The sequence below is a fragment of the Sturnus vulgaris genome, chromosome 12 (assembly GCF_052056855.1).
Source record: "Sturnus vulgaris isolate bStuVul1 chromosome 12, bStuVul1.hap1, whole genome shotgun sequence".
Lineage (NCBI taxonomy): Eukaryota > Metazoa > Chordata > Aves > Passeriformes > Sturnidae > Sturnus > Sturnus vulgaris.
In genome coordinates, this window is record NC_142254.1 from 14529887 (window position 1) to 14553543 (window position 23657).

Consider the following 23657-nt stretch of genomic DNA (forward strand, 5'->3'; position numbering starts at 1 on the left):
CGGACCCGGACCACCTCTGGGATCCTCCACCATCCCATGAAGCCTCTCTGCTTCCACACAAAACCCTACCGGCACCTGACCCGGTCTTTCCTACACCCCACGAGGTCTCTCTATCACCCTACAAAGCCCCAGCGTTGTACCACAAGGTCCCTTTAGCACCCCCAGAGACCCCACCATAAACGCACAACGTCTTTCCACCACCCCCTCAGCACAGGCTCCCGCTGGCACCCCTGTTGTGCTTCACCCTACAGCACTTTCCCCTGCCCGACACAGTCACCATGACCCCTGTAAAGGAACTGTCCTCTTGGTGGGTGACACCATGGACCAAGGCCATTATCCAGGCTGAGGAGACGATGCCAACCATTGTGGTGTGTCGAGGACTGTGGTGAGCACCTGTGGCCCAGTGAGACACCCTTGGAGCAGCCATATGCCAGCAGTGCCCACCCTGGCAGTCCAGAGCGTGACCACACGCAGAGCTCCCAGTGGGTGCTGCGAGCTGAGGCAGTATCCAAATATTGTGGTTGTCATGGAGCCCCAGCACAACCCACATCTCTTACTCACTGCCCCACCTCAGCTGTTTGCCCACAGCCTGCTTTGATCCCGCTGCTCTGCTGGCATCACTCTGGTGGGGGCATGTGGATGATCAGCTGCAGCACCAGCAGGAGCTGTGCACAGCCAGGACACACAGTGTGTGATTTGCTGCTGCCTTTGAGGGACAGCTTGGGGAACCAAAAAGTGGCTCAAACAACAGTCTTTGGCACCCTGTGGTCTGTCTGTCCTGGTCCTTGGGCAGAGAAGCCATAGGTTAAGGACAGACACAGGTGTCCCCATGGCTGAGCTGTCCTAGGGCATCAGTTCTGCTTTTGCACCCAGAGCATTTTGCTGTGGGGCACAGCCCCGGTGACAACCTCCTGCTCTTGTCTGAGGAGTATCTGTTCTCTCCTGGGACAGTTGCCAGCTCTTGGCTGGACAAAGCCATGAGCAACCGACTCACACTGATTCTCTCTTGCTTTAGGGTCTGGAGACCTCCAGAGGAAACCACCAGCCAGCTCTGAGAGTTTGGGATCACTAACTTTACCTCTCACTCCAGAGGTGAGTGCCAAGGCTGGTGCCAGAGGGCTCAGGTGAGTCCCAGCACCTGGCCTCTCTGGGTAGGCCCAGCTGGTCAGACACATGAAGGACCCCACTTTTTTATGCCCCCCAATCAACCCTGTGGCCCCTCCATTGGGGGCTCCACAAAAGCTGCTCTTTCACAACCCAGCCAGAGGCAGGGTGGCAAGGACATCCTGGAGAGGACAATCCAGAGCGGGAAGGGCAAGTGTGGAGACTCATCTGATGCGAGAGTCCAGGTAGATCTCTCCAAGAAGTGTTTTTCCTCTCTCCAGTTTGTCCTGGTAGAGCTCAGACATAGCCAGAGAGCCTGGGAGCTACATGGAGGAGGTTGCACCAGAATTCTCCCGATCACACGTTCTTCCTGCTCTTCATACAACATGAAGGCAGGTTCCAAAGTGCAGAGCGTCAGAGGTGGCAGTGCCTGGCTGTGAAGTGGGAATTTAAACCAGTCTCTGTGCAGTCCAGCAAGGATCCCGGGATGCCATCCCACCTGCAGAAGTTGGGGATGAGCTGTAAACTCACTGGTTTAAGGACAGGGGAATAACTCTTGCCACACAGAGGAGGGTAATTAAGTTCTTGATGAAGGTACAGCCTTATCCTTATCTTGCTCTGCAGCTCCCCACTAAAGCAGGTGTCTGTCTCTGCTTCCAGCTGACAGCTCCGGACAGGAGCCAGGTAATATCGGCTGGAGCATCCCGCAGGACTTGGCAGCGGTGGGCAGCGTGGGAGCCTGGATCCTCCGAGCCGGCAGCAGGTGGAGGAGGAGTTGGACGTGTCTGCAGCTCCTCTATAGGAACTCCAGCTGGTCCTGGATCTGCAGAGCCAAGGAGCCAAGCAATGGCACACGGGGAGAGCCGGGAAAGGGGGGCGCTGAGCCACGGCTGGTGAGATGTGGGGTTGAGCAGGTCAGGTTTCGGTTCCTAAGGGCTGCGGTTTGTTGTGCGTTTGTTGTCACTATGACAGCCCTGTTGGGATGGAGCGTGGTCCTTGGCCGGCTCCCGCTGTTCCTCATGCAGCCCGGAAAAGGAAGCCCGGGAGGAGGCTGTGACTTGGTCAGCAGCCCACGGGACGGGCAGGAATTGAAAGGGAGCTTGCACAGGTCCTGTGGTGTGGTGGAAGAGCATGAACACGGCTCAGTGCTCAGCTCGCCGGGGGCCTTTCCCCTCTAATGAAGGTCAGGATGTTCCCAGGCTGTCTTCTGCCCCAGGGACGTAATGAGCCGAGTACTGCAGCGCTCAGCCCAGACACACCGAGGCTCACACACAACTGCATCCCCGAGCTGCAGCTTCGGCTGCTGGGCTGGTTCCTGCTAGGACTGTGTCCCTCTCCTCACACAGACAGAGCTCGAAGTGTGTTCGGGCGACGGCTCAGGGTGCAGCTCAGAGCTTGCACGAGGGCACAAGCACAACATCTGAGCACCCGCTGTTCTCACCCTCATCCTCCTTGCCCCTCGCTTCCCCCGAGGCTGGGCACCGCAGCCTCCCGGGACTCATCCCGTTTCAGGAATGAGTCTCTGGCTGGCCGTGCCTGGGGTGGGATGAGGTTATGCGGGAACGCCGCTTCTCTAGCGCGAGTTGCTACAAAACAGAGGGAAGTGTTTCGGAGGTTGTGCAATATGTACACGGTCACCCCAGCAACAGCGCGTCCACAAGGCATTAGCGGGGCTTAGCTGCGGCTGCCGAGCAGGGACCGGGGCGTGCGGTGTCCGTGCCGGGGGTGCCACCGAGCACGAGCTGCCGTCGTGCCATGCACGGCACCGGGCACAGGAGGGGGGAGAAAGCTTCATCCTCTGCCAGGAACTTCTTTTCCCCCACCCCGCAATTCAAGGCAGCTCATTGAGATGCTCTCAGGACACGTCAAAAGCAGTGCAGGAACAGACTCCTACAAAATCGTTTCCCAAAGGAAGGTCCCCTTGACTTCAAAGAGGAAACAAAGAAACTTGAGCCAGGCTCAAAGATGAAAGTAAGCACGACGTGCATCCCATGCCAAGGCGGAGGCTTGGAGCAGGCACTGTGGAGCCTGGCACAGCTGCCAGACAGTGGCCAGGGACCATGGCATGATTTCAGAGGATTGTGGAAAGCTGTGATCCTGCAAATCATTGAAAGCCACAGTTCTTGTGGTGGAAACAGCTGGTCCAGGGCACTGCCTCCAGCTGATGGGAGAGCTCACACCCTGTCAAAAACCTATAGTCCTGGAGAAGATATTTGAGGACGTCAGACCTCAATGTGTCTGCAGTGATGGGGAGCTGAAGGCATCAGGACTTCTGCTGTCAGGACCTCAACCCAGCTCTTATGGTCTTGGGCTGCAGCTTGTGGTCATGGCAACCCTCTGGAGCTGAGCCCAGGACTGCTCTGGGTGCCCCAGTAGCACCCCAATGGGACTTGCTCCTTTTGCTTACTGTCACAGGTCTACTATGGACATTCCTCATGCAGAGCAGCAGAAATGTCATTGACACTTGAATCTGCAGGTCAATTAAAGGCCCAAGAGGACAAAAGCAAGGTTGGGAAGGAGAGTCCAGGAGCTAAAACCATCTCAGCCTCACCATTTGCACTCTTGGGTTCTCACTGTGCAACAGTGCTCCTTGGATGTGGTTGTGGCAAAAACATAAGCCCCAGCCAATTTCAATCACCACGTGGCACACACAATCCTCCTGCTCCCCTTGAGGTTCAGGAGATCAGAGTCCAACACTGGCAGTGCTGGGAGCCCATCCTGCTGGAGCCTGGCTCTTGGCTCAGCACCCAGCTGCTCCAATGCATGGACACAGCCTTGCATGTTTGGCAGCCTTGAGTTATTCAGCAGAGTGGAGCAAATGTTGCAGCTGAAGGCAGTAGAAAGATGTCCCTGGACATCTGATAGCCCAGGAAACCCAGTTCCCCTCAGCCCAAAGAGCACAGCAGCCTTTCTGCAGCACAATGCAGAGCTGGCTGGGCCTCCCCCTCTGGTGCTCACCCTGCTCCAGCACAAAAACCAGGCCGGGTTACACAGGGAGAAGAGGGTCTGATCCCTACCCCTCAGGGAAGACACTCCCATCTAACACAGAAAAGGCCCTGTGGAGAGAGGACTGCTGTCACCCCCACATCAATTACAGTGCTGAGCCTTTCTAGAACTCCAGAGGCTCAGGGAGAAGCGAACCAAACAGCCTGGGGATCATCAACAGGGCAGAGCCAGGAATTGCTGCAAAAGAAAGGAGGAAACTATTTAGCAAAGAATATAGAAAATTTTATTGTGGCCAGAGCTACTGAAGAGCTCCATACATGATTTTGGGACTAATTCTGCATGGACAGAATGAGAAAACACATAAGGTCTGCTCAGGGGCACCTGCTGAAGAGGAATTACCAATGCTTTCTGGTGGAGGGACAGCTGGCCTTGGAAAACCATGAGCCCAGCATTGCTGCAGGACATAGTTTCCTTGGATGACAGTGGACATGAGAAGAAACAACAGGAAGGACTTTGTATAACAGGGACCCATTGGTGAGCAATGCCCTGGTCTCTGTAGACCAGTGCCATGTCTGCTGGTTCACACTCACCTGCTTTTCCCAAGGGTCACCACTGGCCACAGCAGGCCTGGAAGCTGCAAGGAGTGTGACCACAGGCCAGCCCTTCCTGCAAACTGATACAAAATTACTTCAACAGCTACGAGACTTCACTTTTTCTGATCAACAGATTGTGTAATTTGATGAAAAGTCAAAGCTCCTCATCCCAGTTCTTTCAGGAGACAAAAACCACACAAGAGAAGAGTGGTAAGGCAGCCCTTTAAAACACCTCCAGGTCTTTCTCCCAGGCTAGTCTCCCCCATCAAGGCTGGGAGTCCAGCCTGCTGTCCCATGTTGACTGTGCCCAAAGAGCCTTTGTCCCCAGATCCCCTGTCCTGCTCTGACCCAGTTCTAAGGAATGATTGCAGACTGAGCTAGACAAGGGGAGAACAGCTTAGCTTGACTCTCACAGCATCCTGCTTTGTCCTATCCTTCCCTAACCTGCACCCACCATAGCCTGGAGAAAGGTCAGTTGTGCCTTCCATGCATCAAAATATTTGGAAGGGTGATGAAGACTCCCCTGTCTTCCTTTTCTTTGCTGGTGCACCTGTTTGTTCACAGCACCAGCAGTGTGCTGTGCTGGGGATGTGTCTGGAAATGTGCATCCATCCATGACAGTGTTGCTGCTCAGGGCTGTGCCAAATCCTGTCAGCTATGGCCATGCTGGTGGCAAAGCCCATGGAGATGTGTGTGTAGCTGCTGTCTGGGCTCTGAGATAAGCTGGCTGCCAGGGAGATCTGGGCTTGCTGGAAGCCCAGCCTCAGCACTCAGCCAGGAATCTGGAATGGGGCATGCTGCCTGGGGAAGCCACGAGGGCAGGGAGAGCACAGGTGCTGTAGGATGGCAGCCCAGACAGCTCCCTGCAGCTCACCCCCAGCACAGGGTGCTGTGGCTCGAGGCACTGGCCACGTGCCCCACTGTCTGCTGTGGGATCTTTCTGCACTACACACACCCCCGGCTTGGCTGTGGACTAATACAGATCCGGCAGCCCAAGAACTGGAAAGGTTTCATGGCCTGCTGTATCCCAAAACTTCTGATGAGAATGCTGCAGCATGGGGCACACCAGACTGCGGGAAGAGAAGGAGGAGCAGGTTAAACGATGCTGCCTGACAGAGAACATGCTGGTGGCAGACTTGGCTTGAGGGTGCACAGTGGAAAGCGGTAAAAGGAAGGGGCAATCCTGAGGTTACTCCCTGACCACCTGCTGAAGCCCCTGGGCATGATCCAAAGACTGACAGGGTGTAGGCAGATGGAAATACAGCTTTCAGGGTGCAGGGAATGGCGAGGTGCAGCCTTGCTCTTCCCCATACACTCTGCTGGGAATTTACTGCAGTACCAGTGTGCAGAGGGCCAAGAGGGATTGTCCCTTTCCCAGGGAAAGCACTTGAGCCTCTTGAGCAACAAGTCTACCTCAGGTTTGCCACCTTACTGCTTCTTGCCTTTGGTTGAGGATGAGAAATGTCCCACTGCAGCCTGACAGCATGTGCACAGTGAGGGTGAGTCCTGTAGGCCTCTAGGCAGCACTAAGGCTGTTCCCAGAGGCCATGGCTTTGGAAGGATGATCCCTAGGCCGCTGTGGTGCTTGTCCTTATGTCCTTTGGGCATGGATCAAGTGTGCTCACATGCTGCTTGCTGGTGCATTTTCTGTGGTCAGGCTCGGACGTGCTCTCACTGGGCTGGGGCTGAGGGACAAGAGGTTCTCCACTGCTCTTACTTACAAACACAGCAGGAATCTTAGAAAAAAGTTCCAGGTCTCGTTCCACATGTCTATCCTGCTGGCAGCTTCTCCTTTTGACCTTGTGTTCAGAATAAAAATTCTTCTTCCTGACTCCTCTGGGATTGTCTGTGGACAAGGGATAACGTTGAGAGTTGCCTGAGTTATTCTTAGGAGGCCCTTGAAGGACCGGGCTCCCAAGGCAAGTCTGAGCCCCAGGAATCTCATCCATGGACTCAGCAGACTCTGAGTGATAGTCAGCTGGGGCTCCTGCTGCCTGGATGAGGCCCAAGCTGCTGGGGGACACAGCAGCTCTCAGAGGAAAAGCTGGCACTAAGAGGTGAAGGCTGTGGGAAGGTGAGGTGGCAGCAGCTGTGGCTGGGAACTCTGCAGATGGAAATAAAGGGAGAAGAAACCTTAAGGAGAGAGGGATCTCTCAGCCTCACAAAGACATCAACAAGCCCAGGAACTCAGCCATGGCTGATCCACTAGAGTTAAAGCAAATCATACATATATTTATGCAAGATTCAGCAGAGAAGCTGACTGGTGCACTCTCACCTGAAGGGGGATCTGGGAATGAGGACTGGGGTATAGCATGTGCTTTAGATCCACTGCCCATTGCTGAGGAAGATTTCTGCATTTTCTTTCTTCTTTTCTTCTGTTGCTGTGAAAACAAGTGACCCAAGAGAAGGGAAGTCACTTCACCAGCCCAAAGTAAGGAGACAATTTTTTTCTTACGTCTTTTACATTCTTCCTACTTTGGATAATGAGCACTAGGTTTAAGCAAAGTCCAAGAATATTTTACCGTTTAAGACTGAGCTACTACAAAGCAGTAATAGACAGCAGACATTTAATGAACATACACCCACATTATCTGCATATAGTGACTGTCTGTGTAGGTAAGCTGCTGTCTCATAGAGCTGGGGGGTTGTATGAGACACTGGTCACTTGCATTTGTAAATCCAAACTAGAAGAAGGGACACAAACTCACATTACAGCACAGGGTGTCCCAAGAAAGGGGCAGTCCTTGTCCCAAATACAGTACAGACAAAAACTAATTTTTCTTACCATCTAGATGGCAAGACTGATTCACAAGCTTGGAGGAAAGAGAAAAAGCAACACGACCTGCCATTTGAGCAAGAGGAGAGAGCATCTGGATGCAGGTACATGAATATCAAGAGCCCAGTCCAAGACTTTGGAGAGCTGTTCCATACCCTCAAGCTCCATATCCACACACACCATCTTTCCCTGGGGCAGGTGCTTTATTTGAACATTTAGAATGTTGGATTTTGCTCTGCAGGAACATGCAGAGCTTCTTACATCAACAAAGCAGTATACTGAGAGTCACTGAGCTGCACTGGGGCAGCAAGGCATTGCAGCTGTGTTACAGCTGTGAGCTTATGAGGGGACTGCAGGATAGCTCTGATCATGCCTGTGAGCAGAGACAGGAGAACATCACCTGGATTTGGTGACTGCAGGGCACAGCCACAGCTGCAGACACACACACTGAGGGGAGGCAGAGCCTGTGTGAACAGGGGGTAAGCACAGCCTGCTCCAGAGTGAGCATGCCCGAGCAGCTGGGTGGGGTGTCAGCAGCAGCTCGGGTGTGTGGCAAATCCTCCTTACCTGAGAAGGGGCCACAGAGTGAAGAGATGGGGACTCAGAGGACGAGCTCTGCTTGGGGTCACCTTCTTGGTTATGGACATGGAGCTTTGGAAAGCTAAAAACACAACAGACACACAAAGTGATTCCTTAAGAAAGAACTTAAGTCTGATGCCCTCTTTGCCTGCATGTACAGATCAGGCTGATCACAGCCTCCCCTGCCTTACACAGCACTCCCAGCAAAACTGCAGGGGAACTTTTCCTGCACAATTGTGCAAAGTAAGAAGGAAGTCCCCAGGGACACAAGTTAACAGGAAAGGTCTAATTAAGAGACAAGGATCCTGTTTTCCCATGAGTGCCTGCCTGTCTTAGAAACTTGTAACTGTTGTGATGCATTTCTCCACAACTCGAAATCATGTAACTGTAATAATGTAACTATATAATGTAACTCCTCAATAGAGGAGTTACAGGGCACATCAGCCAGCCTTAAAGGAATTTTAATTTAAAACTATTAATAGAAACCAGTTTCATATAAGATATTTAATACAAAACAGCCTAAAGAGAGTATCCTAGGAATGCTATTTTCCCAAGAGAGGGAAGGCAAGTATTCCTGCAGGTATCTACCCTCCTGAAACTCAAAAGATTTCACCACGCTTGCTCAAAACACTGGTGCTCCCTATCCTAAGTTCTTTTGTCCTAGGGCCCAACAGTGACCTTGATAGGAATCCCCCATTCACCACACATACTGCTGGGAGAATCTTATCCTCGACTTTTCTCACCTTTTTCCTGAAGTTATTGTTGAGAATTCCTCTACTTGAATTCCAGGGTCTGTATAGCCAGGATTTCCTGACAATAAGTCTGCTTCCTGGAAAAAAACACAAATAAACAACATTTTCAGACTAATATGAACTCAGGGGAGAAGAGGGATTTTCATTACAGATGTACTCATTCTCCTCATGCCAGACATCTTTTGTCCTTACAGGTAGCGTAGCAGGAAACTGCTGCTTAAGAAGAAGATGGAAAACCAAGATTGGCACAATTAGAAGTCTTTGATTAATTAATTTAGTCCAGTCAGTATTTCATGTGACTCAAAACCAAATCACGCTTACAGAGATCAGCTTAGTCATTTCTTGGGACCACATTCAAAATCCCACTAAAAGCTTCCATTAGTTACAGAGTTCAATCTGAGGAGCTCTGCAGTGAATGCAAAAAATGTCTTTTAAATGCAAAATGGAGGTGAGGAAGATGGAAGCATGAAATATACAGGAAAAACATAAAGTGCTTTCTATTTATTGTGTGACCCTGTATGGCTAAGACCTGCTGATTTTTAAAATGAGTGTGATATATTGCTTATTTGCCTCAGGTATGGATGAGCTCAGAGTAATGACAGCTGAACTTGAAAATTGCATATTTTCAGAAACATTGTAAGAATAAGCCTCCTAAATCCAAGTGCTGCATTACAGGAAAGGACTCAGTTCTCCCTCAAAAGCACCAGTTAAGATGGTCAGAGTACCAAGGGATGAAGAGCATGAAGCCCTGTTATCAAAAAAGGATTAACCATTCTCAGTAGAACCTTGACACCACTTTTCAGCTGCTCTTAAACTTGAATAATCATCAAGAGAACTTCTCCATAAGTATTTCACTGTTCAGTGACTATAAAGATATTTTAAAGTAACTCTCAGGTTAAGATGGAAGGATTTAAAATGTGATAGGCATCAGCTTCAAAAATAGCTAAAACAAGGTCATGAACACCAATTTTTCTGAATCAGCAAATTTGAGAAAATGAAGTCAAAGTTGGACACATCACAAATGGGTTCCTGAGAGATCCAGGGCCTCTGCACTTCAACGAACTCATAAACAATCAACAAAAGAGCAGAGCAGTGAGAAGCCTGGTGATGACACTCCCTGATGTAAGGCATTAAAAATGAAAGCCAGCCACAAAGAGCTGCAGAAGATCTTTGCAATATTAAATTACAGGCTGGTAACATGGTACAAGGAATCAATATTGCTAGAGGTAAAGATGGAAAGTGGAGCATGTAGGAAAAACAGTGTAAACTTTATATACAAAGCAACAGTCTCTGAACTAGGAAACAATTCATCGAGCTGCACATTCAGTGGCAGCCAAGAAATCATTTCAGATGTTAGGGATAAAAAGGCAAATAAAAAGAGAAAAAAATAATAATTGTAGCTGTTTTATAGGTGGCAACATAACATCTGAAAGTAATTGGTTTAGCAATCAAAAACATGACCTTCTGATTTAAAAATTTATCCAAGTGTAAGATTGATAATCTGCAGAAATTTACCATATATATTTTAATTGGAACTTGTAACTCAAGTCAGATCATCACTCATCACCAACTGAAAACAAAGTGTGCACAAATGTCTCCTCAAAGCTCCTTGGGACATTTGCAGTCAAGATTTACATTCAGGCCTCATGCACCTGAGTCATGAGGGAAGGAGACCAGACACAGTCTCATGTCACTGTGAGTGTACAGGCAGGAGATGCAGGTCTTTTCAGAGGGAAGCAGGTCATGGCTGAAATGAGCTGCAGCAGAAGATATCCCACTGCACAGAATAACTGAAAACAATCAGGACTCAATGTCCACAGCACACAAACAGGACTGCAGAACTGGCATTTCAAGGGAGCTTAATAAATGATTCATCTTGAGAATAACACGGACCATTTCTTTCCAAGCAGGGAATGAAAAAGCCTTTTTAAATTAATTTTGTTCATTTCAGCCTTCTATAAATAATGTAGAACCAAAGCAGCCACATAAATGAAAGTATTAGAGCTAAAGTATTAGAGCTGACTACAAAAACAAATGAGACTCAATCAGTAGAAAATACAATGTTCTCTCACAGTGTGACACAAGCTACAGGCACAGCACAGAGTCCAAGCCTCCCTCTGCTCCCAGGCACTTAGCAGGAGAGTCAGAATCCTTCCACTGCAGCATCAAGACAAATTACCCTTTGCAGCTGGGTTGTCAGGATCCAGCTGCTGCTCCTGCTGCTCTAGCAGCCTGCTGGATTGACAGACTGCCCAAGTTCTGCTCCTGTGCAAATCCTGGCCACGTTCACCAAGTTCTGGCTCTGACCACCCCAAAGTCCATGGTTTACAAGCCCAGGATAGATTTGGCTCCCTTGCCCACTGCAGCTGCCCTTATCAGCCACTTAAGCTCAGGAAATGCCCTGAAGTGCTGTCTGCCTGGAGGGGAAACATAATTGAAGAGGAAAAAAAGAGTTCTTGTCTCAAGGAAAGTGGGTCTGCTGCAAGTGTTGAGGCTGAGAGTGAAGACTAAGTTCATCTTACATCGACATTGGAAGAAAGAAATATTGAATTTCCAATACTGAAAATGTAAGGGAAGCTGAGTAAAATCTGTGTCAAACCCCACCAACTTGAATCAGTTTCCAAAGCAAGTTCAAAGCTTCAGGAATGTGAGAAGAATCACATCCCAACTGGCCTCATATGAAAGCCAGCTCCCTGGCATGAGTGCAATTATGCATTAAAGCATAGGGTTTGGTTTAGTTTATATTTCTTTGGACTGCAAATGACTACAGAAAAAATGGTTACTTGCACATCCTGCTTTAGGTATGGTAATAGAAGCAGAGGCCCAATGTGTCCAACTGTTTTGCATTTTTTGTGACATCTGAACCACTTAATTGTGCAAAATTAGGGCTCTTACTTTGTGGATCCTACAAGTACATAAGGATCCTTTATCCTGAACAAGAATCCTTTAACCTGAACATAGCCAAAGACTTAACCACAGACCAACATGAAAAACTGAAGCCAAAATCAACACCCAAGCTTGAATAAGGCTCAAAAACAAGCATTAAAGGGGAAATGCATGTTTCTACTTGGTCCCTAAAATGAATGAACAGTTCAGACAAAAGTGGGAAGAGGATGATTTCCATTTTATGCTTACAACATGTTGGATCAATTACAAAGGGTTGCAGTGTTCAAGCTAAAGAAGGCTGTATTCAACACAGCTTACAAAAGGCAAGTCACTTGGTGTCCTCCTACTCCAATCTATTTGTTTGTGTTTATCTCTGGTTGCTATGTAAGAAACAAGGAAAATCTGGTGGGTTAACATTTTTCTTAACAATGTTACTGGGCATCATCCAGTCTTTCTTGTTCCCCAAGGTCCTAACTGCAGTCCTGAAACACCAAACTCCCTTTTCACCTTGCTGCTTCAAATTAACCACATTCACACATATCTAAGTAAGAACCAGTGAAGACAGGAGAACATCACTGAATGCCAACATCCCAAATGTGCACAAACACATGAAGTCCACCCCTGTTCTAATATCTTTTTCAGTATCAATTAAAATTCAGTAACTAGATGATTAGAGCTAATGCTTTATTACTGTTTTAATTTTCATAGTAAGCAAAGCTCTGTGAAACAAACTGCCAAATATTTTTGTTGTTATGGAAACCTCTGTTTAAACTGAAAGTTCAACTTTTCCAAAACAGTAGAAAATATATATGAAAAGCTAGGGACTTCATATTATACAAAACTGAGTAAGTTCACTTTCCCCTTTGCTTTGATAAGGAATAACTATGGATGAATCCAGAGACATCCCAGTATATCTACAGAGAATACTTCGATGAAGCTTGCATTTAATTAATTTCTTATTAAATATAAAACTGTACAGTAGATAACTTGCATAAAATGAAAAGTTACACATGACTGAGAATCATAGAATGATTTAGACTAGGAAATTTCTAGTTCAAGCCCCTGCTAAAGTCAGTACAGAATGTGTCAAAATTTGAGTTAATACAATAATTTATTTTGCCTTGTAGCAAAATAAATTACACTGAACCTCTCAATTCAGAGCCTGATATATCTGCCTCTGCAGAGTCTAGCAGCATTTAAGAGCTTGTAGAATTCTTTTTACAGAGATATAGATCAACATCATGGTAATAACAAGGACCCTTATCATTATACAGACATTTCAAAGAAAAGCAGATAATCTGGATCATTTCTGAGAAACTGGTGTCCTTTTCACTTTGAAGATGGTTAAATTACTGGTATTATTAGCTGCTCAGTGATTAGCCTGAGCTTCTCCAGCCCTAGATCCTGTCTCATGTGAAGTCATGACACAAGCCCCAAGATGTGCAGTGCCACCCAAACAGATGGTCCTGTCCTTTTCAAGGAAAGGATTCTTCCCACTCTTCAGTCACCCTCATTTGTGCTGAGCCAGGCATTTATGTGACTGCTTGGTGAACCGAATGGGAGGGAGCTGGGCCAGCTCAACAATTTTTTCAATAAAGTTTATTGTTACTCAGATGAGTTCCCCCACCCTGTCCTAATGAACAGCTGTGCTGGCAGAAGAGACAAGATAGTGCAGGGCCCAAAACAAGTGGTGGAGGAAGAGAGTGGGTGGGATTGATTCCTTTGAAAGCAGTACTTGCTTACACCTAAAGTGTTCATGGAATCACAGGCCTTGCACTCCTTCACATCCTACTCAATTCCATCAAAGTACCTCTGAAGTCTTATCTCTAGCAACTGCCTTTAAAATATGGAGCTCAAGAAAGTGAAGCAAAGTTTACACAGCAAACAAGCAAGGCTGTTTTCGGGAAATGGACTGAAAGTAGGATGAGTACCTGACTGGGTCTCACTTGGGAGGAACAAGACTCCTGTTTCTTGTCTGCCTTGTCTGGCTGCTGCTGGGGACGCTGCTGCAGGATGTACTCATACGTAGTCAGCTTGTGCCACACTGAAAGGGAAGAAAGAGACCTGTCAGCACAGGAAAGGCCCCACCCTGACTGCACTTATACAAACAGGCTGGATAACTATACAATCAAATAGTAACTATAAACATGAAGAAACTGATAATCTAAGCCAAAAGTACCTGTGCACTGTATATCCTACTATATCCTTTACTGTCACCATCACAACTTTCTTACAGTCCTGCTATTCTAAAGTGTCATAGAATGCTACAGCCTTCTATACTGTAGTAATTTTTTCAGTTCATTTCAGGGCAAATCCATTACTCATGCCCAACAGGCTTAAGATTTGTACTGTACAAAAGCTCAGTGAGCAATCAGAAGGTATGTGGTGCTAAATGGAGAGAAGAAATTGAGCAGGTTAGTGTGTCCTGTAGTGATTGAGACACTTAATGTGCAAACCAGTGAGCATCAAATGCACAGCTTGAATCGTGCCAAGCACATGTCCCCAGAGCTCACAAGTCCCTGACTTTATGAGCTCTCCAGGTCCCCATGCAAACACATTTGCTTTCGTGAATGACCAAAACCATTTGACATTTCTGAGCAACTTGGTTTCTTCATGACACCCAAAAGAGTCCAAACTGCAGACATTCTTCCCATAATGACCTTAAGTATTTTTAGAGAATAAACCCCAGAAATAGATGCAGAAGGGCTTTAGTGCACAGCCTGGTAGTTATTCCTCCTTTTTTTTACAGGAGCACAGCAGTTAAAGCAGATGCCTAGAATCATCTGGACTAAAATCCTCCCTCTGTCTGAAGACACTGATATCTTACCTCTCAAAAACATGCCCTGAGCACAGGACTACTTCACAGAGAAGTGAGGGAGAAAAGAGGAGAGGTGCCCTCTGCTAAAGCAATCACCTTATGAAGAAATAAAAATTCAGGATCCATTTGGCCAAGAAGAGAGAACATAGAGATGAATGTGAGTCTGCAGCCAAGTGATTACTTAACAGAGACAGTGCAGGGTGCTGGCAAGTGCTCCTAGAATGGCACCCTTTGCTTTCTTTGAAAAACAGAATGTTGCTTCATAAGCAAAGGCCTATTAACCATTTTTAATTTGTTGCTGAATACTTACAATGTAACTTTTAAAATATTTTATTAGACCTATTTAGTTAAAATACTGTATTTTTTGGCCAGATAACACTGCAGCACATAACATGCAAAATATAATCAATCTATTAATAACTCTATATTCCTTTCCTATATTCCCCACCATTTTTTTTCTTTTTATTCTGCTATCAGCCTCTTGGTATTGAAGAAAAAAAAAATCCTCCCTCCAATCTTCTGAAGTGCCATGCTTCACCAAATGCCTCCAGAACTGAGTCTGAATCAAGACTAGTAATTTTGAATACATAGACCTACTATTTTGAGAATAACCTACTTTCTTTGAGTGATCATAGTGAGTAATTAAAATGTGGAGAGCACCTCTGAAATTTTCACTGCATTTGTAACAAAATTAGATACTAAATTTTAATAGTCATACCTGACTTAAGCCATTTTTTAACAGGAAGCCTAAGGGCAGTACAACTTACATGGGTGCTATTTAATTTCTGTAATTTAATTATTGAAAAACATACTGACCAACAGTAATTACATTTGAATTGGTAAAGTGTATTTCGAGTTCCAAAAGAGGGAAGACAGTTCATTACAACACTGTCTACCTTAAAACATTCAGAGGAGACGACTGAGAATTACAGCTATGAAATAAGAGGAGTTAAATTCAGACATACTTTGTCTCCCTGAAAGCCAGCAGTAAATGCAAATGCAGTAAGTGCAATGCACACTCATATGCAGCACACAATAAAGGCTACAGTGTGGTGACACCCCTCCTTCAAAGCAAGGGCTTACACACTACATTCTGCACATCTGGGAACAGTTTCATTAGGGCAGCAGATTATAATATAGTAAAATGTTAAAAACATTACCAATAATTCTGTTTCCATCTAAGATGGAAGATAAAGATTTAAAATTGGGCCAAAAGTAGAAGTAAATTTGGCTTGAAATTTATTCCCAAAGAGGAAAAAGAATCACCCCAAGACAAGAGCAGCAAAATCTCCCCCAAGCCCAGAGCACAACTAGTAGCACACAGAGGTTTCTGCCTGACAGATAAAGCAGGTCATCATCTCAGGCAGGGAGCACCCTCTTGTGGAAACTGCACACAAGGACAGGATAAATACCACTCAGGTCTAAACAGAGTAATCCTTTTTCATTCAGAAGAAACCTTCCTGGAACTTTGCTATGCTTTTTGTCTTCAAAATGTTCTAGATCAGCCTTTCAAATCTTCAGGCAGTGCCATTACCTCAGAAAAAACACCTGTCAATTTTGTCAAGGAAGTAAAATTGCAGCATACCCAAATTTCAGTCAAGCTCAAAGAGGCTCTAGAAGAAAATTATGGTCACTGTCCTCACTGAGGGCACTGTCCATGCCAGCCAGGGAACACTCACCTATCGAACACTACACTTCAGCAGTGCAACTGTTTTGCTTCTTGAGCTGTGCTGGTTTGGGCTGACCTAGTTTGTGTTGGCATCTGCAGGTCTGTTAACTGAGAACCTGAAAATCCATCCAAAGATTCTCTGTAACCGCTGTCCTCACTTCTCTTCCACCACATCCCTTCTTTCCCACTTCTGGCACCACCAACTACTGCAAATGTAAGATCTTTCCCTATCATGACTTTCATCAGCAGCCAAAAAGCATTGGCTTAATTTTAGACGACAGCTGAAAAAAAGTTCTTGATGCCCATCTCTACATAAACATAAATATCCTTTCTTGACAGAGCAACAGGCAGTAGATCTAAAGAGAAGCCTTTCTGAAAGCCTCTTCTTCTGAATTCCACAAATCTTCTTGGATCAATATGGTACAATTTCCATAAAGAGATCTTAACCTGGATGGCAGCGCTCCAGTCAGAAATTTAGCTCTGTACATCCACATTCCTTGGGGTAAGGGAAAAAAAAAAGGCTCTCTCACACAACAGAAGTACTGGGGAGCACTGTAATAAGACTCACAAAGGCCATATATGGAGTCAATCTGAGTCTGCCATCACTGGCACCAAGCTGGGATTAACCAGTTCATCCCACTTGGCCTTTCCAATACTTTCCCATGTGCTTTCAATTTCAGGATAACATAACTTAAACATGGCAGCAGAGGCCCAACACAAGCCTCACATTACACATGCACTGATAAGCATACCTGGTACAGGGGGAAACTCAGAAATAGAATGTTAAATCCCAATTTTGCACTTTTTTAATGGCAATCTTGCACAATGGGTGTATATTAGTGACAAGAGCGAACACACAACGAATGCAGGATGAATAGAAGATAAGCAAAAATGAAATGGGGGTGTAGATGACAGGAATAAAACACCTACAGAGATAGATGTGAAAGGTCAAGAGGTGGCCCAGCAGGATCATGGTCACTAGGCTCAGAAGAATAAAAATCCCAGCTGTCACCAAAATGGCAGGTGCCTGAGTCTCAACAGGAGATGCAGGAAGAAACACAAACCAACGGTCCATGTGGTTCCTCAAAGCTGTAAAACAAAGAGAAATGGAGGTAAGTAGATTGTCCAGGTATGAATTATCTTTAAATAAACTTTATAGCTGGAAATCCTGTTAACTCAAAAGTAGCTGCAGACTCATTATACACTGGAGGCCTAAGAAATTTGGTGTCTGCAGAGCTTTTAGGAAGAGCAATTAGTTCTGTGAGGAAAGACATTCCATCCAGCTGAGCAGAGATACTCTAACAGAAATACAAAATCGATGCAGTAAGGAATGGAGTTCCTCCTCAGTGGAAGAGCTCACAGAATCCAAACCCTCATCAAGCTATGCTGGCTCATGTGGATGCTCATGTGAAGCTCTGCTGTACCATCAAAGTGCTGGTCAGAGCGAAGCACCGTGGGGTCGACGAAGAACTCCACAAAGACGTAGAAAGCGATGAGCAGCAGAAGCCCCAGGCCCAGAATGGCAGACAGCACACTGTTCAAAAAGAGCCTGCCAGAAAAGGGAGAGGTCTCAGTGGCTTCAATAACATCACACATACAATTCAATATCCCAGCTTCTAGTAAAGATAGAGACAGCTATCTCAAATTACTGTCGTGCTTTCTTACACTTATGAGAGATACTGATGAACAGCTTTACTTATTATTTGTTATTCTGAGAGACTGAACTGTGACCCTTCAGTGCAACCATGGTTACAAAACAGTCAAGTATATCTAGGACAGACAAAGACCTCCCTGCACAAAATCTGAAGGCAGTGTAACACGGCACTCAGTGACACCACCACTTTGCTTTCCATGGAGTTTAAGTGCAGGAAAATAAATGGAGAAGTATCACTGACAGTCTTCTTATTCTTATCTCAAACCTAGCATGGATTAGAGGTCCCTATATGCTGCTGTGTCTCCTGCCAGCTGGCAAGTCTTGGAGGGAAAGTACATGATCTGGATGCAGGATGTTTCAAATTGGAACAGTACCATCATGTTCCGTTCCTACTCCAGCTTTCAGAAGCACTAAGAACACTCAATTAACATCCTGTAAGCTTTTCCTAATACAAAATAATAACTCTATGTTCTCTGTTTTTACTTAGAGATGTTCAGCTACAACATTCTAAGTTTAGCAATTTTATCCCTGGTTATTTGAATGGCATGATTATGCTTGTATTTTCCACCTAGTTTTCTCAAAACTGATTGTATTCAGCCAGGGGATAGAAGAAAAGTGGTTCTGCATGGCTAGGTAGATACTGGACTGAGATACAGGAGAACTTTGGGAAGAGAAGAAGCCACATTACTGATGCAGTGTTCTGCTTCTGCCACAATGCCAAGCTCTTACCAGTAATTCCTCTCTCCCACACAGTTGTTGAGCCACTTGCAGTGATGATCAAAGCCACACACACACTTGTTGCAAGTTCCACAGTGCTTTGACTTAGCACTCCTGCCAAAGAAAAGGTGGCATCAGCATGGCAACACCAGCTCATTACTATGATTTTTCATAGTGACTCAAACACAGGGGGATACAGCAGCAGAGATCCTGTAATAGTGAGTAAACTTCCTGCAACAGGAATACTTGATCCCCCAAACTTCTCTGTCACTGCTGGATGACAATCCCAAACACTACAAAATTCACCTTTCATTGCACTGCATGATTTTTAATTTGGAGATTGCTGAATTCTTATTTGAATCCCTTCAGCAGTACTACAGAACTTGCTCTTAATGCCTGTCCTCCAAGAATTTCCTGCAACTGTCCAGCATCCAGCCAGAGACAAGCACACACACACACACACTAGTTACATACTGTTAGGTAAAACACCAACACCCAGGGAACATGACACACTACAGCCTTCTCCACACAACGTGAGCAATGAAATAAAACACAGAACCCTGTGCACATTTGACAGCAGGCCCCTACCCAACTACCTGAATCCTGCCACAGGATGAAGCTTAACTTGCAATGTAGCAGTTCAGGGGCTCAATTTCAAATCTCAGTCTGACATTAAGGACTAATGGTGAAATGCAGTGGTGAAGAAGACAGAGCAATAGAAAGGATACTTACACATCGACATCACAGACATGGCAGTGATGGTTCTCAATGACATGTGCATGTTGGTTACGGTTGAAGGTGGCCAGAGGGCCCAGATAGTTTTTTTCTCGCACATTTGCATCCGCAGGGTCAATGGAAACTGCAGTAAGATGAACAACTAAATGGTAGATAAAACACACTCCTGGACACTGATGTACACAGTTAAGGATTGAACACATGTCTTTTAATCCTTAATACACAAATTCCACACAGATGAGAAATTTATGGCATAGAATTAGAAATTGCTATATAACTGATGGCAGCACATTCATCTAGGCTTTATTGATAGAGACATTTGCCTTGTAATAAATATCCTCTGGAAAAAGATACAGGAACATCCCTCCTCATTACGTACTACTTTGCCCTGCAGAAGTGTTCTTCTTAGCACAGAATGTCTTTAAAAGTTACCTGGACTTACCAGAATCTGACCCCAAGTACAGACTGCTGACATAGGTCCAAGTTTCTTAGTCCATACAGACTCATTGGAAAGGAGCATGGTTAAGGCTGTGCACATGCCCTTTCACTGGACCAGACTTTCAAGAAAAAAAAGGTCACATCAAGGAAGCAGTATTGATTAGCTTGCTTTCCTTTTCCTTAGAAACCCAAGGAAAGCATCTTTAAAGCAGGCTCCTACAAAGGATCCAGGATTTGTCATTGTTTCTATACACCCAGATGTGCACATCATTGATCACAGTAAGACCTATGGAAAATAGATCAGTGTAGTAAGTTAAAAAAGGAGGCCTCTGAGAGTTCCAGCTCACGGGAGCTTTGATGGCTGGTGGAGCAGATCAGGAAGGGATTTGCCTTTGACACAGAATAGATATTAGTGCTTTATTAACTGGAAGTAAAACTTGAGGAAATATTAATCTGTTGAATTAAGAGTAACTTTAGATTGCATTAAGATATTTGGTAGACAAATTCACAAGGTTGGAACTGTGATATCAAGCATTTGAACAAGCTAAATAGATGTAAGACCACTGAGCTAATTACATTAATGTCTAAATCATGCAGGTGTAAAACCCATAAAAATCATAAGCAAAATCATCCCAAACATATCAAAGACTTGAAGGCATCTGTGTCAGATGTATAAATTGTGTAAGTGCACGCCCCATCTCTTTAGAACAAGGTCTAGTCTTGAGGAAGTTCCTTCCCTAGACACAGGTGATAGTACAGGTGGCAATGGGAGCACTGGGAGCACTGGGATCACTCCCCAGCTGCTCCAGGCTGAACAAGCCAAGTGTCCACAGCTGCTTCTCCTCCAGACCCTTCACTGTCTTTGTTAGATGTGTACTAAAGTGCTGCTCAAGACTGTCCCATATGTGACCTCTCCTCTGAGGTCCACCTCGCACCACCTTGTCTGTCACTCCCAGATTTTCTACTGAACACAGGAAAGCGCCCAGGGAGAACATCCACTGTGAGCCATCACAGCAACCCACCATGCAACCACGAGCATGTCAAGCTGCCTTTCATGACTCACCCAGTCAGCCCAGAGAGGTGGGGCTGCCTTCACAACAAGGATGTTTCAGGAGGGGCTTTTGTCATACGACTTCCCTCAAACCCTGCAGCACACTCGTAGAAGAATAATAATATAAAGCGAAGGAGACACACAGGCAGAAGCAGGCAGCAGAAGACCATCAGAGGCAAAGGCAGTAACCTTAATGCAGAGTGATGAAGGAGACAAGCAGAACATCAGTGACCTAAAGTGAGGATCTCAAAGCAATTGTTTTTTATAGTCAGGAGATGATCAAGATGATGGTTACAGTTCAGAGAAATATTCTGGCTCTGGCTTCTGGCATTTTCTCCTATGCTTTCTGTTCTACCTAACAAGTGCTGTTAAAGCCCCCCAGTGATAGTTTGTACCAGCCCATGTTCTCCTCTGGATCCAAGGATACGATATAACCAGCGGGCAGCCAGTGGCGGGGCAGGAGAGGAACCAGGATTCCAAAGCCAACCAGCGCAAAGAAGAGGAACAGCAGCCAGGCAATGATCTGGAACAGGTGCAGGGGCCAGCTCCAGCCATTTCTTCGAGCACGTTGGACCTTCACCTCAGGGACAACTTCACCCAAATCTTCTGGAGCTATCTTATTATGAGGTTTATTGCAGATATTCATCTACAGAAATCAAAAATGGAAAACAAAAAATGTGGTACAAAGGTATTGTGATTGAGCTCTGGTGCTGGAGAAATGCTCCAAGGCAGACAAATTTAGAGACTAAAATGATGACACATGTGAAGAGAAACAGCTCTGAGCTCAGAAGCAATTTCTCCTTTTTTTCAGTTTGTGGTGGATTATTAGGTGCTGCTTTTCACTTGCCACAGGGCCAGGAGAATTTCTAACAACAGAGAGTTGGGCTGTTCTGCTTGACAGAAAACTCAAGACAGCAGGGAGAGCAAACCAGGCAGTAGATTAGGGGCAGCATCACAAAACCAGCACAAAGGAGCTCTGCTGGACCTGAGCTGACTCAAGGTTCCTCTGCACCACTCTCACCCTTCCTTAGTAAATAAAGAGGATGTGAAATTAACGTCTAACATGACAAACAACTTCAATTAGTCTGATTAACGTACACAGGAGAGCGATGAAAGGAGGAGGTCTCTGCCTCACTTGTGGTATTTTTGATAATGGTTCCAGTGCTAGAACAATTCCACAGGGCTGGAAGAGAGCAAGCAGGGCAACATGCTGAAAGAGCGAGCAGGACAATTCCAACCTTGGTATGCCAACAACCCTTCAATCCCTGGTGAAGGGCTGGAAATGTCTTTTTTGGGTCAACTGGTAGAGGAGTGGGTAAGAATAAAGAATATCATTTATGTTCATCAGCACAGTCTAATCAAAAACTAGGCTGGAATAAAAAACTCCTAACTTTTCCCTTTGAAGTAATTAGCAATATCTGCCTGCATTCATCATTTAAGTTGCTACATGGCAACTAGCTTATCACTGATGAGAAATCATTACCAAGCATGTTAATCCTTTTCTCATTAGGCTGTTCAAAACTTGCTCGTGCATCACTTGGAGCTACCCGTTACAAAACACGCAGTGGGTATGCCCGGCACGCCTTCATACTCAGCTCCAGAAAACACTGAATATAAAAAACAAAGTATGAAGTCACTATCAGGGTAGACAGAGAGAGAAGCGCCGGGACGCAAGGGCAAGCGCCAGGGGCCGGGTCGGGCGGTTTCCCGAGCAGCCACTCCGGTGACAGCCGCGTAGACCCCTCCCGCACTCCACCACCTCCCACCCCTCACCTTCTCCCCGCAGAAGCGGTTGACAGCGGCCCCGGCCCCGGCCCCGCCTCATGCCCGGGCAGGGCGGGGGGCCCCCGGCTGAGGCCTCCACGGCAGCTCCCGGCGGCTCCGCGGGCCTCGGGCCGCTGGGCTCGTCGCCATGGCAACGGCTACGGCGGCGCGCAGGGGGCAAAACGCACCAAGCGCGATCGTTCCGCGGGGTTGCGGGAGGACGGAGCGTCCTACATCAGCCCCGGTGTGGGGCCCTTTCACACCTGGGAAAATCCTGCCTACGACACTCCCCAGCCTTCCAAGGGGCGACGTTCCATACAGGTGGGGCCGGAGATACCCGGTGAGCCAGAGGTGGAGGCTGGTTGTGAGCTAAAGCCATTCTACTCCTCGAAAATTCCATTCCCTATTATATCGATCAGTCTTTATAGCATGACAATGTAGTATTTATATATATATATATATTCAGATTTACACTGTGACGTAATAAGGTCGCAGGATTTTGTAGAGAATCTGGAATTTTACTGGAGGCTTTGCAGTGGTTTGTGCTTAAGTAAAACAAAATAAAGGACACGGAACTAAGGATTGCTTTATCAGTGAAGGATAAAGGATATTCCTGGGCAACCAGGGTAACATAGCATTTGATGGATTTGAAACCCTCCTAGCATCGTCTGGCATCAGTAATTCCAGCAAAACAGATTCCAGGGATGCCTGGATCTTGGAATCATAAATTATCCTGAGTTGGAAAGAATTCGCAAAGAACCTCAAGTCCAAATCCTGACCCTGCACAGGACTACTCCAAAAATCACACCGTGTGTCTGAGAGCATTGTCCAAATGCTTCCTGAAGTCTGGCAGGTTTGGTGCTGCAACCATTTTATTTCAGTGCATCACCAGACAAGCAGCAAGAGCACTGAGGAAAATGGAATCATAGAAGCAGTAAGGCTGGGAAAGACCTCTAAAGTCATCGAGTCCAACTTCTAACCATCGAGTCCAACTTCTAACCCAGCACTGCCCTGTTCACCACCAAATCGTGTCCCCCAGTACCATATTCACACACTTTATGAACCCTTCCAGTCATGATGATTTCACCACTGCCTGGACAGCCTGTATCAGCGCCTGGCCACCTTTTCCATTAAGAAATTTTCTGTAATATCCAATTTAAACCTCTACCAGCACA

General features: G+C 46.2%; 1 protein-coding gene and 1 long non-coding RNA gene across 5 annotated transcripts; one reads left to right on the top strand and one right to left on the bottom strand.

Moving 5' to 3' along the window:
- The first annotated feature begins 1010 nt into the window (after positions 1 to 1010).
- LOC148222393 (uncharacterized) lies at positions 1011 to 9208 on the top strand. The gene is made up of 4 exons (XR_015806319.1): positions 1011 to 1092; positions 1765 to 1997; positions 7436 to 7523; positions 8945 to 9208. It is a non-coding gene; the product is annotated as an uncharacterized LOC148222393 (long non-coding RNA).
- On the bottom strand, positions 4311 to 22632 carry ZDHHC1 (zDHHC palmitoyltransferase 1). 4 transcript variants are annotated; one of them, XM_088171969.1, is made up of 12 exons: positions 22492 to 22632; positions 22202 to 22325; positions 21146 to 21364; positions 19227 to 19402; positions 18507 to 18608; positions 17548 to 17672; positions 17054 to 17212; positions 13568 to 13680; positions 8742 to 8827; positions 7987 to 8080; positions 6919 to 7024; positions 4311 to 6489 (listed from the first exon to the last, which is right to left on the bottom strand). In XM_088171969.1, the coding sequence occupies exons 2-12, from the start codon at positions 22250 to 22252 to the stop codon at positions 6212 to 6214; spliced, it is 1509 nt and encodes a 502-aa protein (XP_088028095.1). In that variant the 5' UTR covers positions 22253 to 22325; positions 22492 to 22632; the 3' UTR covers positions 4311 to 6211. The 4 variants fall into 4 exon arrangements, with proteins under 4 accessions (XP_088028095.1, XP_088028092.1, XP_014736225.1 ...); XM_088171966.1 differs by having other exon boundaries at positions 4311 to 6747; XM_014880739.2 differs by lacking the exon at positions 22202 to 22325 and having other exon boundaries at positions 4311 to 6747; positions 22492 to 22604.
- Positions 22633 to 23657: the final 1025 nt, after the last annotated feature.

Excerpts from the sequence above, each read along its gene's own strand:
- ZDHHC1 (XM_088171966.1), bottom strand. The coding sequence starts at position 22,252 with ATGCACGAGCAAGTTTTGAACAGCCTAATGAGAAAAGGATTAACATGC. Across the intron at positions 18,609-19,226 it reads CATGTCTGTGATGTCGATGT|GAGTGCTAAGTCAAAGCACT; the intron begins GTAAGTATCCTT and ends TTTCTTTGGCAG. Across the intron at positions 8,828-13,567 it reads CCCAAGTGAGACCCAGTCAG|GAAGCAGACTTATTGTCAGG; the intron begins GTACTCATCCTA and ends GTTTTTTTCCAG.